General features: G+C 41.7%; 1 protein-coding gene across 1 annotated transcript; it reads right to left on the bottom strand.

Annotated features, from left to right (window-relative positions):
- Positions 1-443: 443 nt before the first annotated feature.
- On the bottom strand, positions 444-6,496 carry Def (Defensin). Its single transcript, XM_068228137.1, has 2 exons — positions 6,360-6,496; positions 444-589 (listed from the first exon to the last, which is right to left on the bottom strand). Exons 1-2 carry the CDS (start codon positions 6,427-6,429, stop codon positions 447-449), a joined length of 213 nt encoding a protein of 70 aa, XP_068084238.1. The 5' UTR covers positions 6,430-6,496; the 3' UTR covers positions 444-446.
- Between the last annotated feature and the right edge of the window lie 9,008 nt (positions 6,497-15,504).

Here is a 15,504-nt window from a genome sequence, read left to right as displayed (position 1 = left end):
TGGGAAGACCAAGAACCCACTGATCGACGTCGTAAAGGTGGACATTGCAGATCGGGGAAGGACACTGGAGGACGTCTCAGTAACAAGAGAACGTATCTCAATCAGAATGGAAGAGGCTCGCCAAGAGTACCCAGGAAACTGGAACTGTAACATGATGGTTATGACAAGGGTAGGAAAGACAGGACAACAACCATTGAAGGAGTGATGATTTGTGTTCCTGTAAGGAGTATTGCCTTGTTACAAATATACTCTTGTAACTTCGTGCTTGATATTCGAAACATGTGAACAATTTTAAGAGAAATATTTTAATTTGTTTAAATACAATGTTATACAAAGTACAGAATAGAATATTATTGGATTCGTGTTATGTCCATTATTCAATTTTTGCTGACGCTACTAGTTGGCGCCTGGGAACACTGGTTGGTAATATCTGCTTTAGAGTCGTATCAGTTCCGGCAGTGACAGGTGCCTTTCTCGCAGTAGCCTCCTCTCTTCCCCATCAGAATGCACCTCGCAGCGCAGGCTGAGTCTGCGACGCCGAGACCAGACAGCAAGTCGCAGGTCGCCCGACGTTGCCGGACAACGCCTTCTGTGGACAGAGATATGAAGTATTCAGTAACCTTCAATGTACTGCTTTTGAAGTATCATCAAAATGACAATATCAGGTGCTGCAAAACTAATGCAGTGTCAGCTCACATTTGCGATCAACAGTATTCTATAAGAAAGAAGTGCAGCCAGGATCGGCCGAGGGGGTTACAGTTAAAACATAATGGTAGAACACAATGGAGGTGCTTGTGATGCGCGCATGCAAGGGCAGTGATACAAGTGAATGATGTTGATATTCAGATTGCAGTACTTTGCACAATCTTACATTAAAATACAGAGCAATACGATCTAGGTCAACAGTTTTGCAGCGAATATGTTCAGTTTACAATACAAAATTAGACTTCTTGTAAAATAGATTGAACAGATCTGTTGGTTCTGCAATTATGTCTCTTAATGTTTATTTACTTTATTGTCAGCTTCTGTTTATTTTTGTCAAAATTCCATGGTTGGGTGGGGGTGGGGGGATATTCCAACGCCCAGGAACCCCCTACACCTTCCTGGCCATGCCCCTGACTCCGGAACGATACTATCTTTACACTGCTCTGGCCATACCTCATACTGTTGTGTATATGTGTGTCCGTAGCGGCGTCTATAATTCGCTGGTGCTACGAATGGAACAAAAGCGCCACATCTCCTCGACAATGTTCGGCTCCATGGCTCAATGGTCAACGTCTCGACCGTCCATCTTCGGGATCCCGAGTTCGATTCCTGGCCGGGTTGAGGGATTTTTAATCACAAACTTTTAATTCCTTGGGCTCGGAGTCTGAGTGTTTGTTCTGTCCCGAACTCACCCACCAATCACTCCAATACCATTCTACACCACACTAAGACAGGTTTCCCACACATGGAAGATGGTATCCACACTTGGCGGAAGGTCTGCTTTAGGGCTACACCTGGCTAGCAATAACTTACCTACATCAAATTATAATTATTATCTTCGTATTCAGCTGAAGGTAAAGTGGAATGACATGGATGATCAAGTTCAGGATCGTACAGAGTATGGAGCGGGGGTTATTTCACTTCTATGTGAAATTGCATTACTTGAGTGAGAAACTCCCTCAAATGTGGCTGAGCCTTGAATCGAATCGAACCGGACCAACCTGGCGTGAGGCAACCATGCTAAACCCTAGACCATGGTAGGATTCAGTATTCTTCAATACTAGTGATTACATTTCCGCAAAAGTTATCCTATTTTTTTAAACCCTGATATCACAGATTCTAGGGATATAAACTAGTTGATTTCTGGCATCAAAATTAGAAAATAATTTTGAGCGATTGTTTTCTTAGTCACAAACATGGTATGCAATTTTAGAACTCTATACCTCTGTTCGTATTTAACCAAAAGCACTAAACTTTTCTGAAAACTACTCTGCAATATATTCTGAGTGCTGTTTAGAAAAATAATTTGTGTGGCTTATTCTGTTTCACAACTTACTTGTTTACATTTTATTTTTTAATAAAGCTAATATCTTAATTCCAAGTGGGAATATCATTTGCCCCGGTAATGACATATACTGAAGAAAAAAATTAAATGTGAGGAAAGGTCACTCAGAGTTGAGGTATACATCTACAGTAAAGTTGCTTACTTTTCTAATCTCGAAAACCTTTTACTGCTTGTGTGGTTCCTTATTCTTGGGATTTTAGGTTAGTCTTCTGCTTTTTTCCTGGTCCATAAATATCTCCGGCGTTTTTGCTTCAAAGCCAGGGTGTCCAGTTCGGACGTACTAGCATTATTTAAAATGGAAAATACTAATGATGATGATGCTGATGATGATGACCATTATTGTTTAGGGGACTAACATGTAGGTCATCGGCCCCTGTGGAAATCTCTCCATTACTCTAAGCTGCAGGGTTTTGTGCCATACGTAGACATCCTTTGGGCAAGTCGTTGAACGAATCACTGACATTCTGTCTTTTCCCATGTAAACATTTCTTCAAGAATACAATCTGCTTAGATCTGCCATGTGCAGCCCATCAGAAAGATTAACTTCTGAGTATGAAAACTAAGCCATTAAAAATATCCCACGCTTTGGAGGAAACATTTTGAAATACCGAACAAGGTCTATCAAGCTGTCAAAGTGACATCTGCAGAAACACGTGCGCACCGATCATTTAAATGGATATAAATAAGCTAAAGAACTAGACAACGTGTATAATCTATATATTTTGGAGACTAGAGAAAACACTGTTTAATATTGGTAATAATATTGTAAATGTCCTTGAAAAATGACTTATGGAGTGACGGTGAATATCTTGCAGCAAGCTACCAGACAGGCAGAGCAATCGAGATGTAAAACATCACCTTGTTCACTGTGTACTTCCTTATCTTCACACTGATCTACCCGATCTACCTCATTCGACCTGCCATTTCTCGACCACAGGATAGATGATGATGATAGTAACGTCTTATACTTAAAAGAAAAGGCGGCTAAAACAGAACAAAATTGTAATGTTTTCTCCACAGAGTGCGGGGAGGGCTTGACTCCCCCCCCCCCCGGCCTCCCCTAATCGTCGCTACTGCAAGAGAGAAAGATATTAGGGAAGATATTGCGACCAGCCAAAGAAAAGGACTAATACATAAGGCGACCACATCATGAGTTGTACAGGTGGTGGTGGTGGTAATTATTGTTTTAAGAGGAAGTATAACTAGGCAACCATCCTCTATATCACACTAATCAGAGATAAAAAAAAATGAAGGTATGCGACACTTCGAGAAGTGAAACTATCGGCCAAAGAAAGACAAAGGCCACGAAGGGCGTGCAAGTGAAAGGCTCCGTAGCCCTCAGAACCTAATAGCGTCGGGTAGGAAAAGAACACGAGTTGACCAAGGGAGATCGGATAGGATAGATGAAGGTGAGGAGTCCGGGACAAGTAAGTGGATGCAATGGCGGAACTCAGCTGAAAGGTCCCGTGGTCGATAACCCACACTCTGAAGTTGCCTCTTACGACAGGCAGAGAACACCGCGCATGTTTTGCTACCGTTCCCACCCCGAGCGGGAAACTGTACAGATGCAGTTAAAAGATCATAGATATCGACGGGAAGATACGTCTAACCTATGATCATAGCTCAAGGATGCTTCCAACCAGTCTGACTAACCAACTTCTTACTTACTAGAACAATACAGACATCAAGACACTGTGACCGCGCTGTGCATGAACTAGGAGTAACAGAAGGTGACATCAAAGACCAATCACCTCTCACAAGGGGGCATTCCCTACTCGTCACCACCGATTTCGCTCAAATTTATAGAACATGCAGGGCTTGGCTAAAAATGAAAGTACCCGAAGTGGTAACTCCAGATGGCCAAGCGTATAGAAAATAAAAATAAAAATGTTGACGCGGCTCTCGCACCCTATAAGCCACTTACGTTAGTGCGCACGCCGAGCAGTAGTTGGCATAGCGGTAAATCTCGAGCTAGTAATTCGTTGGTCGTGGGTTCGATTCCGCGTGCGGAGACTTTTCTGTTTGTATCTCAACTTTTATATTATTCATTTTCCAATTAAGCAAAGAGTTGAATAATTTATTTCATATATTTATTTATTTATTAATACACAAAAGGCATAGAAAAGGTAAAAAAATCGGATTTCATTGTCAGACTTTCCAACAAGGGATTGTAATTAATGCGCGGACGAAAAGACTTTGTACAGTTTCTACAATTATACGCTCATTAAAAAATGACGTTCTATATGCCTTTTGCATATAAATAATTGAAATAAATTATTCACCGCTTTGCTTAATTGGAAAATTAATAATATAAAACTTGTTAAAAAAAGTCTGCACACGGGTGTCGAACACACGACCATCTAATTACTAGTCCGAGCTCTTACCGCTACGTCAACTACTGCTTGGCGTACGTGCTAACGTACGCGGCTTATACGGTGTGAGAGACGCGTCAACATTTTTAATTTTATTTTCTCTACGCTTGGCCATCTGGAGTTCCCACTTCGGGTACTTTAATTTCTAGTCAAGCCCTGCAGTTCTATAAATTTGAGCGAAATCGGTGGTGACGAGTAGGGAATGCCCCCTTGTCAGAAGGATATTAAGACGTAAAGGTTTCCTGTATAAAGTAGTGAACGAAGGAATAAAAGGAACAGCGTAGTCAAAGAAAGCAAGATTACTGGGCCTTCATCAAGGCCAACTCGACACAAAAATGGTCGAACTTCGTGGTCCTTAGTTGTCGAGTTCGAAATAAGAGTAAGAATAATAACAAGAATGTTCCTACGTTCTGGTACCTACTTTTACGGTTTACAGAGACACTGAAGTGTCTGAAATTTGTCCCGAAGGAATTCTTTTACGTGTCGGTATATCTATGTAGACGAGTCTGAGCACAATCAACTACCATCGAACTGAGCCAAGATTGAACGCATAACGTAGGTTACCTGCTATGGAGACGAACAAGGGGGCTGAAAAACGCGATTCAACCCAGCAGTTACGAAGACTGTGAACTTGAATTCGGGAGGTAGTGGGTTCCAACCCTACCGTCGGCAGCCCTGAAGGTGATTTTCCGTGGTTTCTCATTTTCACACCAGGCAAATGCTGGGGCTGTAACTTACTTAAAACCACGGCCGCTTCCTTCCCACTTCTAGGCCTTTCCTGTTCCATCGTCACCGCAAGACCTATCTGTGTCGGTGCTACGTAAAGCAGATTGCAAAAAAAAAAAAAAAAAAAAAAAAAAGTAAAAGTATACATTACTATACAAATGATATATTGAGAAAGCATGAATGCTTTAAGGCGTAAACGCGTGGTCTATTACTTACACACACACACACACACACACACACACACACACACACACACACACACACACACACACACACAAAGCCCCGGAAGTTGAGATAATATACGAATTGTAGTGACTTTGAAAAAATTACCAATTAAAATTAACAAAATGATGCGTGGAATACAAAGAAGATCACAAAACAGCTAACACACTCTCCTGTACAAATTTTGACACAAAGTGGTTGTCTGAAAAATGTCAGGCCCCGAGTACTACCGGGACCAAAATGAAGGACTATTTTATAAATACAGTAATATTATTGTCTTTTCGTCCCACTAACTACTTTTTCGGTTTTCGGACACGCGAAGGTGCCGGAATATTGTCCAGCAGGTGTTCTTATACTTACCAGTAAATCTACTGAAACGAAGCTGCCGTGTTGGAGGAGTCCAAATACCACCAGACTGAGCTAGGATAGAACCTGCCAAGTTGGGGTCAGAAGGTCAGCGCCTCAACCGTCTGAGCCACTCAGCCCGGCAAGGAGAATTTTATCATCGATATTTTTGTAAGTTTTTTAAATGCAGGACTTAAAGAAAAGCATGTAAAAATGACTTTAACTTACTGAACATCAAAGGTTTGTTTCTAGGACGCGTTCCTTAAGGAATGATTTGCCAATTTAATTAGGAATTTGAAAACTATTTTGCGGACTAAAAATCTAAAAATATATGCCGAAATATTTCATTAATTCACTAAAGAAATTATATGTGATGCAGGGAGAGAATGGGTCAGAAATCACTAACTTTGAGCTTACTTTCGGCTGCATTTTTTATTCACGCAGGGACTTGCCAGTGATCTACTACACGCCTGAAGTACCTACTATGTTCGAATTGGATATTGTGTTTTAACCAAGTGGAGTTCCAAGCTGTGATTTTCGGAGCGGCAATATGTTCAGAGGTAATTCTTATGTTCAAGCTTAAAACCGACCAAAGACCGTGTGTTAGGAAGTTTGTAGTGAGAAATGTTTAAATAAGTTCTTACCTTCAAGTGGATGACTGTTCGCTACAGCGAGGAGAGTGACACACAGGAGGACAATTAGCGTGGCCTTCATTGTGCAGAGAGTAGATTGCTAAGTAGCTGTGAAGGACTATGAACTGTGCCAACAGCACCTGGCGAGGGCAATATATAGTCTACCGTCAAGAGAACAAGGAAACTTTGGTTGCAACAGGGATTTACCGGGTTCCACTAGTCATTCCTTCCTTAAATAATCAAATCTTTCATAGAACTCTATCAGACAAATTAATGTTCCAATTCTTGATGTAGTGTACAAAAATCTGTTCTAGAAGAATGGACTGAAAATGATTCTACAGTGCTAACCCATCGAATACTCCTGAAAAGTTATTAAAAAATAAGTTATTCAGAATATGATTAGCAAGACTAAGTTGATCAGAGGCTTTGGGTGCAAGACCTAGCGTCTTCAGGTATGAGTTGGATCAAATTTGTTACTTTCATTGTGTGTCTCACCCTTGGCACTGATAACATGCAAGTGACTGAGGTGTGAGCGATGCTAGTTGTGCCATTCCTTACGCAGGCACTTCCTCTTGTGAATGGTGTGAAAATATCGCTCATGGGTTCGGAAAAATGAGAATAGAAGGTTTTGAAATGTGGTGTTACAGAAGAATGCTGAAGGTGAGATAGATCGAATCACGAATTAAGAGATACTGAATCGAATTGGAGGAAGGGGATCGATTTGGCAAAACTTGACTGGAAGAAGGGATAGAATGACAGGACACATCTTAAGACACCCAGGACTTGTGCAGTTGGTTTTTGAGGGAAGTGTAGGCGGTAAGAACGGTAGAGGTAGAACAAGGTATATGACATGCAGATTAGAGCAGGTGTAAGATATAGTAGTGAAGAAATGAAAAGATTAGCACAGGATATCGTGTCATGGAGGGCTGCATCAAACCAGTCTATGGCCTGACGACTCAAACAAACAACGTCAGGGTCGGTTGGTGAGAATATGTCACTGATACGTAGTAAGCAACGTTTAGCTTCGTGAGGAAAGCAGCGGGAAACTACCTCACTCATTTCCCTAGTATATATCTTCAGTGACGCGTAGACTATCTGTGACAGTTAATGATGAAGCTGGGCAGGATCAAACCAACCTTCGGGCTAAGGACTGGATATACGAGTGGATCAGATGGTAGGACGCTGGTTTCATGAGCCCAAGTACGTAGGTTTGATCGCAGCTCAGCGCAGTTGTGTTTGTAGGTACTCAGGTATGCCAGCCTCCCGTCGATAGATTTACCGGCACATTCAAAATTTTATTATGGACAAACTTTCGGCCCCGTCAATGGAAATATGTAAAATTAGTCAAGATGTTCACAATCAAAACATCATCATTATTTTGTGATTGCACCTCCTTACCCAGTTTCATTGACAATCATACATTTTGAACTCCATGAGCTCTTCATTAGCTTGGTATTCAATTTTACATTTTTGTGTGTATTTTAGTCTGAGAGAATGAGAACTCATTAAGTTGCCATCCGTAGTCTAAGACTCGTATTCACCATCAACATGATCTCGGATAACGGGTATTATCTCGGTTTAAAATTTTACCGAAGGTAGGTGGGTCGGTAAAATGGGAAATCTAGGATAATAGCCTTCCAAGATGGCACTTCGTAGACGTCCTAGGTGGGTAAAAGTACGTGCGACACATTTCGAGGACTACGACGAGACTGTTTTTCATTCACATTTTAGTTTATCTAAAGCTTCGGCACTGTCAAGTGTTATCCGTGAACGAACATAACCTGGAATTCCCAACACACAGACAGGCCTAAAATGAATCCTTGATTATAGCTTATATCTTGTACGGCACTCGACTGGGTGATTTTTAAATGAAGAATTAAGGAATACTGCCTCATACTTTGAGTGAAATATACAATATGCAATATACAAATATACAATATTCTCTATGTTGTTAATGCTTTCTGCCACCAAATTCAATAACATTTCACTCTCTTGGAAAGTCATATTAGGCTTCTTTCATCGTTTCTGCTCAATAGCCGACATGATTCATGCAAATTATTTGCAAACCCCGAATTGAATCAAAAACTTGTTTACATTATGGTAGTGGCGGCAGCATGTAGTCATTTGTTTTCCGTGCTTCAATAAGAAAATTTGCGGTTCTAACTCAGATTGAAACGAAAACTTAGTTTTGGTAAACCGAGATAATAAATTCTATGGTGGATACAGAAGTGAGCGTTATCCGAGTTTTTTAAATCCAAGATTACAGCAGAAGTAACTGACGTTCATGAATCCGGGCCTAAGAGACTAGTAATTAGCTTCCCACCCGTTCAGCCTGTTTTCTGTGGTTCTCCACTACTCGGCTGGTACCTGACGTATAACCCAAGGCCGCTTCCTTTCCAGTCTTACCTCTAAGTAATCTCAGGAGATGTAGCCACTCTGATCACCCTCTTTGGGTGGAGACTACTGAGACTAGTGGAGAACTATCTGGTACGAGAGACAGCGGACCCAGTCATGAAAGTACACGTTCCACTTTCCACAGACCATCTCACTAGTACACAAGTCAACGATCCTGTTCATCATGTTGTCCCAAGTCTCTTAAACAAAGTAACGATACCAATTAGTATTTTATTACCCGTGGATTTTCTCACATTCCTTCTGTATTCTCTCACCTATACTTTACCGTGAAGCGCTCTAACTCTCCTTCCATGCGAAGGAGAGGCCAAATCTGGTAAGACCTCAACTAGAATATGGTTCCAGCGTATGGGACCCTCACCAGGATTACTTGATTTGGAAATTAAACAATTCCAAAGAAAAACAGCTCGATTTATTCTAGCTGATTTCCGACAAAAGAGTAGCCTTACGAAAATGTTGTGCAGAGTTTGAGCTGGGAAGATTGCGGAGAAAGGAGATGAGCTGTTGGACTAAGTGGTATGTTCCGAGCTGTCATTGGAAAGATGACATGGAATGACATTAGGAGACGAATAGGTTTGAGTGGGTTTTTAAAAGTAGGAAATATCACAATATTAAGATAAATTTGGAATTCAAGAGGACAAATTGGGGCAAATATCCGCTTATAGGAAGTGGAGTTAGGGATTGGAATAATTTACCAATAGATAAGTTCAATAAATTTTCAAATTCTTTGCAATTATTTAAGAAAAGACTAGGAATATAACTGCTAGGGAATGTGTCATCTGGACGACTGCTCTAAATGCTGATCAGTGGTGACTGACGTTTCAATTCACAGTTACCATTGTTAGGTTCATGTTGTCAAACGGAATGACGGCGCATGTTAACGCTCTGCAGCTATGGAGCCAAGCTCTGCATTAGGGAAACGTGTGGGGTTCGAACCTCAGCGTTGGCTGTGCTGAGAATGATTTTCTGTATTTTTCCACTTTGCCCGGACAGTTCCAATTCGTAGGCTCCCAGTTTCATTCACAATCATTCATTTTCACCCTCATAGCAGGAAGGGCATTCAGCCGTAAAAACATGCTACATAAATTCATCTTACCTCATGCCCCGTACGAAGAAACAGGACTAAGGGGTAGACAAAACAATACTGCTTGCATTCGGGAGTGGGTTCGAACCGCACTGTCGGCTGCGCTGAAGATGGTTTTCCGTGGTTTCCTATTTTCACACCAGGCAAATGTACTGTACACTAATTAAGGCCAAGGCCGCTTCCTTCCCACTCCTAGCCCTTTACTATCCCATCGTCGCCATAAGACCTATCTGTATCGGTGCGACACAAAGCAAATTGAAAAAAAAAAAGGCAGAACACATAACAAAAACAAAGGTAGCTGTGATTGATTCCCGGCCGGTACTGGTGGGATTTTTGAAATGAAAATGTGTCCTTGTGTTTCGGAATTTACGTAAAATTAGAGGTCCCGGGGCTATGATCACGATATCAACAGTAACTACGAATACAAGCTTTAATTTACTTTCTCTAGGTCTGGACAACGATTTGCAGTGATCGTGAGTGTGAATTCTTTCCCAAATTTTCACTCACTCAAGCCTATTGCCGAAACAGTATCGAGGTACTTCTACTTTTATTGTTATATTTAAGTATTAAATAAGGATATGTAGGGTGATGTGAGGGAGATGTACCGTGTGAGTGTCAGTTGTGTGAAAGTAGCACGAGAGAAAATAGACAGGTTTGGAATAAGTTAAGGAAGTAATCGGTCACCTTTACTCTACATTGTAGTGATGGTCGAGCTAGTGACAAAGGTTGCAAGGAAACTGGGGAAGGACAAATGAAAGTGATATTGTTTACAGATGACTTGTTAATGAAATTTAAATGCCAAAAAGGGCGTGATCGGGGTCACACCTAGAAACGAGGAGAGACCTACCAGAGGGATAATGTTTGGAGAGAAACCGTTTAGAAAGGAAGAGAGTAGGAAGTATCATAGGGGAAAGTGGAAGAAATGATAAAGGAAACAATCGAGCATGGGAGACAAGCAGGAGCGCTCCTGAAATGTGGCAGAAGCCTGGTTTGGAGCAAGGATGTCCCTCACAGAAACAAAAGAGAGATATACAGGACGTACTAAGTACCTGTTCTGCCATATGCAGCAGAAACTTGGGTAATGAGGCACAGAGCTGTGACTAGGATACAGGCAAATGAAAAAAAAATTCTGAGAAGCAGGATAGGAGTGATAAGAATGCATAAGAAGAGAAATTAGAAGGTTAGAGATACAGTAAAACAAGAGTCAGAACAGGATAGACTTAGATGGTATGAACACAGGAAGAGAATGACAGAGGAGGAAAGGATACCCAGGAGGACGCACGAAATGGAGATAACAGGAAAATGACCAAGTGGAAGACCAAGAGACAGGTGGATAAAAGGAGTAGAAGAGTGTGTACAGAGAAGAGGAGAGGACTGGGCGAGAGTGAAGAGGGAGAGGTGGTGGGAAGACAAGAGGAGATGGAGAGGCTTATGTTCCAAGCAGACCCGGCCAACAGCTGGAAACTGCATATGATGATGATGATGATGATGATGATGATGATGATGATGATGATGATGATGATGAAGTAGTAGTAGTAGTGCAATGCCTTTGTCTGACTAGAAGGTCCCAGGTCTCATTATCGGACTGTGGTTGTTGAGGCAACTGAGGAACAACGCGGTACGAGAGACAGCGGACCCGGTCATGAAAGCCAAGCAGTACGCCTGAAGATGTCATCTTGCTGACCACGTGCCATTCCACTATCCGCAGTCCATCTCACCAGTTTTTGCTGGCCAAGAGTTCTGGCGCCACGAGTATGCATATGTACTGTATGTAGCATTGAAGACAGCATTTCACTCACCTTTTTTGATGAGTGTTTAATTATTAGTACAAGCTTTATGGAACGTTCTCTGCATTTTCCTTGCCTTTCTTGTAACTGGGTCTTGCTAACTTCGCTGCAGACGTAATTCAGAATCTAGGCTCAAACCAAGTGTTCTCCCTCTCTTTCTCTCTCCCATATATTGACCACAAACAAGCCGAGATAATGACAGATAATGGGGCCGACTTGGACACTGGCTTGTAGTCGTCCAATTTGGGCAGTAATTCTGTTTGGGATAAGATAGGAGAGGCGCCACATGAACAATATAGCCTTACTGTTTCTCGAAACCGCCATATAAAGGAGTTATGGATTCAAATGTCTTGATAGACATGTTTGGAAATCAATAAATACTGTTTTGTTAAAGTATCTGCCGTAAATCAATGCCAGAGTCTCGTGTTGAAATTTCATTTAATAGCATGTAAAGTAAATTGCATCTCGAAAGTGTTCAGTGTGTATATTGTTAATGAAACGGTAGAAAATGCGGAAGGTAATTAAGATGAACTCAAGAGACGGGCTAGAGCTGGTCAATAATCTGACTTTGTGATAAAGCTAACTAAGAATGATATCTGAACAACCGTTCGGATTTTATGTCGGTAATAATGGACCGGAATATTTATAGATAGGTTACAGAATAAAAATACCTCATTCTTAGAAAGTAAACCCGTACATACGCACATACACACATACGACTACATATATGCCTTGGCCTCCCTGTGATTCTATTACTCTCCTTGTATTTTTTCTCTCAGATAAACTATCCTCCACCATTCGCCTCGCAAGACCTCACCACATTACCCCGTTCATGACCACACTTCATCGATGGAGTTGTCCGACTCGTTGGCTGAATGGTCAGCGTACTGGCCTTCGGTTCAAGGAGTCCCGGGTTCGATTCCCGGTCGGGTCGGGGATTTTAACCTTCACTGTTTAATTCCAATGTCTCGGGGGCTGGGTGTTTGTGCTGTCGCCAACACTCCTGCAACTCACATGCCACATGTCACATATAACACTATCCTCCACCACAATAACACGCAGTTACCTACACATGGCAGATGCCGCCCACCCTCATCGAATGGTCTGCCTTACAAGGGCTGCACCCGGCTAGACATAGCCACACGAAATTATTATTATCGATGGAGTTCATTCCTATCCTAGCCGCCATGTCCTTATCACGAGTATCCTCCTGTCAGTGTTAGCTACTTCTGTTTTACCATCAATCATTCTCGCTAATCTCACGTCTCTTACTTCCAACTTAGGAATACCGAATCTTGAATCCACCCAGCTTTCATTTTCGTGCACGGAGCTCGATAGCTGCAGTCGCTTAAGTCCGGCCAGTATCCAGTATTCGGGAGATAGTGGGTTCGAACCCCACTGTCAGCAGCCCTGAAGATGGTTTTCCGTGGTTTCCTATTTTTATGCCAGGCAAATGCTGGGGCTGTACCTTAATTAAGGCCACGGCCGCTTCCTTCCCACTCCTAGAAACTTCCTGTCCCATCGTCGCCATAAGACCTATCTGTGTCAGTGCGACGTAAAGCAAATTGCAAGGAAAAAATGCATTTCCGTGCAGCAGTCAATCTGAAAACAGAGCAATGGAAATACAATCGCCGAGTGAGTTCGCCATGCCCTTAGAGGCGCGCAGTCGTGAGCTTGAATTCGGGAGATAATAGGCTCGAACCCCACTGTCGGCACCCCTGAAGATGGTTTTCCGTGGTTTCCCATTTTCACAGCAGGCAAATGCTGGGGCCTTACCTTAATTAAGGCCACTGTCACTTCCGACTTCTGGCTCTTTCCTATTCCATCGTCGCATTAAGACCTATCGGTGTATGTGGGATGTACAGCCAATTGTAAAGGAAACCATAATTTCTTCCGAGAAAGTTGTCAAAAACTTGAGACTGAGATTACTGGGAGGTAAAACTTCTAGAAACGTATTCCTTATGGAGAGAGTAAAACTGAGTAAAGCATGGATATATTGTAAGATCCTGGACGTAAAAATTATTATTCCAGTAGAAAGATATTAGTCTATCACGATGGATAGATTCTCTGCATATTGAATTATCTGTATTTTCAGTAAAAGCTGAACAGACAAATTGTTAGTTGTAAACAGAAGGTCTCATGAAGACTTTCACTTATATTGTAATTTTGTTTAGCTAAATTTCGAAGTAGCCTACACTTTGCATTCGTATTTCTGTACAGTCCGAGGGAGTTAGCGACATAGTACTTGTAGCTTTATTTCGGGAGATGTTGAGTTCGAAGCCAACCGTCGACAACCCTAACATTGAATTTCCATGGTTTTCTATTTTCACGCTAGAAAAATGCTGGGGCTGTACCTTAATTAACGCCACGGCCACTACTTGTATATCCTAGCTCTTTCCACTATTACGTTGTGCGACATTTTAGTTCAGAAAAAAAAGATAGTGAACCGTCCTTATTATATATTTTTAAAAGACAGAACTTTGATGTGAACAAGTTCATATTTCGTAAGTTGGGAGCAGTTTGGGCACGCTAGTGACCTGCGGCGAACTGAGCTACAACTTCTTTCTTCTGAAATTTAAAGGAACTGGATTCTTCGTTTATCTCTGAGAGCTGTGTGTATGGAGGAAATCTGTTTCACGGTACCAGTGAATAGTTGATCTTCCTTTTACCAGAATTTTGTGGCTTTCAGTTTTGATTGAACATGGTCCAACTCCTTCGCTGATTGGTCAGTGCAAGGGTACTCGATCGAGAGGACTTCGGGTTCGATTTCAGACCAACATGGGGATTTTAGCCAGATCTAGTTAATTCCTCTAGCTCGGGGACTGGGCGTTTGTGTGCGTCTTAATGCACGTATTCATTAACATACAACTCGTCACACTACAAACCATCGCAGAGACATGTAATAGTGAATACAAACATCCAAATAGGGTTGGCGTCAGGAAGGGCATCCGGCCGTAAAACTGGTATTTATCCAGCCATAGTATCGAATAATAAAAATAAGAAAAAGAACTATTACTATTCTGGAATGACATGCATCCATCCTCAGTTTGTATTATTTTTCATACTTGTTACTTAAATTAATTGTATATGCTATAATTTTCAATTACGTTTTCATTTCAAATGAGGGCGGTTACTTATGTTCAGATAAATACAAACACCCAGTCTACAAGTCGCAGGAATTAACTAGGCATGCCTAAAATCAGGACTCGGCCGTGAATCGAATCCAGGTCCGTCTGAACCGAAAGCCATTATGCTAATTCTACATCTGCTAAGCAGCCAGGCATCTATTAACAGTTAGAATTGCACGTAGCTGTGACTGGGAGTGGTCATGCTCAGAGGTTTCGTAAGACGTCCGGTATTTCCTTCCTGACTACCTAATTAGTATAACAACCACTACTCCGTGACTTCCCCTTTCAAGGCAAGGAAGAACCCTCCTTCATATCACTGTTTTGCAACTAATATATTTGAATCGCTGACGACTTTCCGAGACTCCAGATTTGCGTAGACCTGACACCTTAAAACACACGCACACTATGCAATAATCTTAGAATTCCTCAATACTGTACTACTCGAATTCCAGATACATGAAAAAACCACACTACTAGTGCTACTAGAAAAAGTAGAAGTTGGTTACATGGCACGGGTCCTGTAGCTACTAGTGTCCATTCGGGAGACGGTTGAATCCAACTTTTCAATCGGCAACCTGAGAGATGATCTCCCAACAAATTCAAGGCCTGTACCTTACTGTAATATTAAGGCCACCACCGCTCTTTATCAGATCAACGTCCTCCCAAGTATAATATATATGTTAGCGGGACATTGAACTATTTGACTACTACTACTACTACTACTACTACTACTACTACTACTACTA

This window comes from Anabrus simplex, chromosome 6 (genome assembly GCF_040414725.1).
Source record: "Anabrus simplex isolate iqAnaSimp1 chromosome 6, ASM4041472v1, whole genome shotgun sequence".
Lineage (NCBI taxonomy): Eukaryota > Metazoa > Arthropoda > Insecta > Orthoptera > Tettigoniidae > Anabrus > Anabrus simplex.
Note: the sequence above shows the minus strand (reverse complement) of the source record. Positions and strands in the feature narration are given on the sequence as shown.

Coding starts and splice junctions, on each gene's coding strand:
- Def (XM_068228137.1), bottom strand. CDS start 6,429: ATGAAGGCCACGCTAATTGTCCTCCTGTGTGTCACTCTCCTCGCTGTA. Junction 590..6,359: donor GAACAGTCATCCACTTGAAG/GTAAGAACTTAT, acceptor CTCTGTCCACAG/AAGGCGTTGTCCGGCAACGT.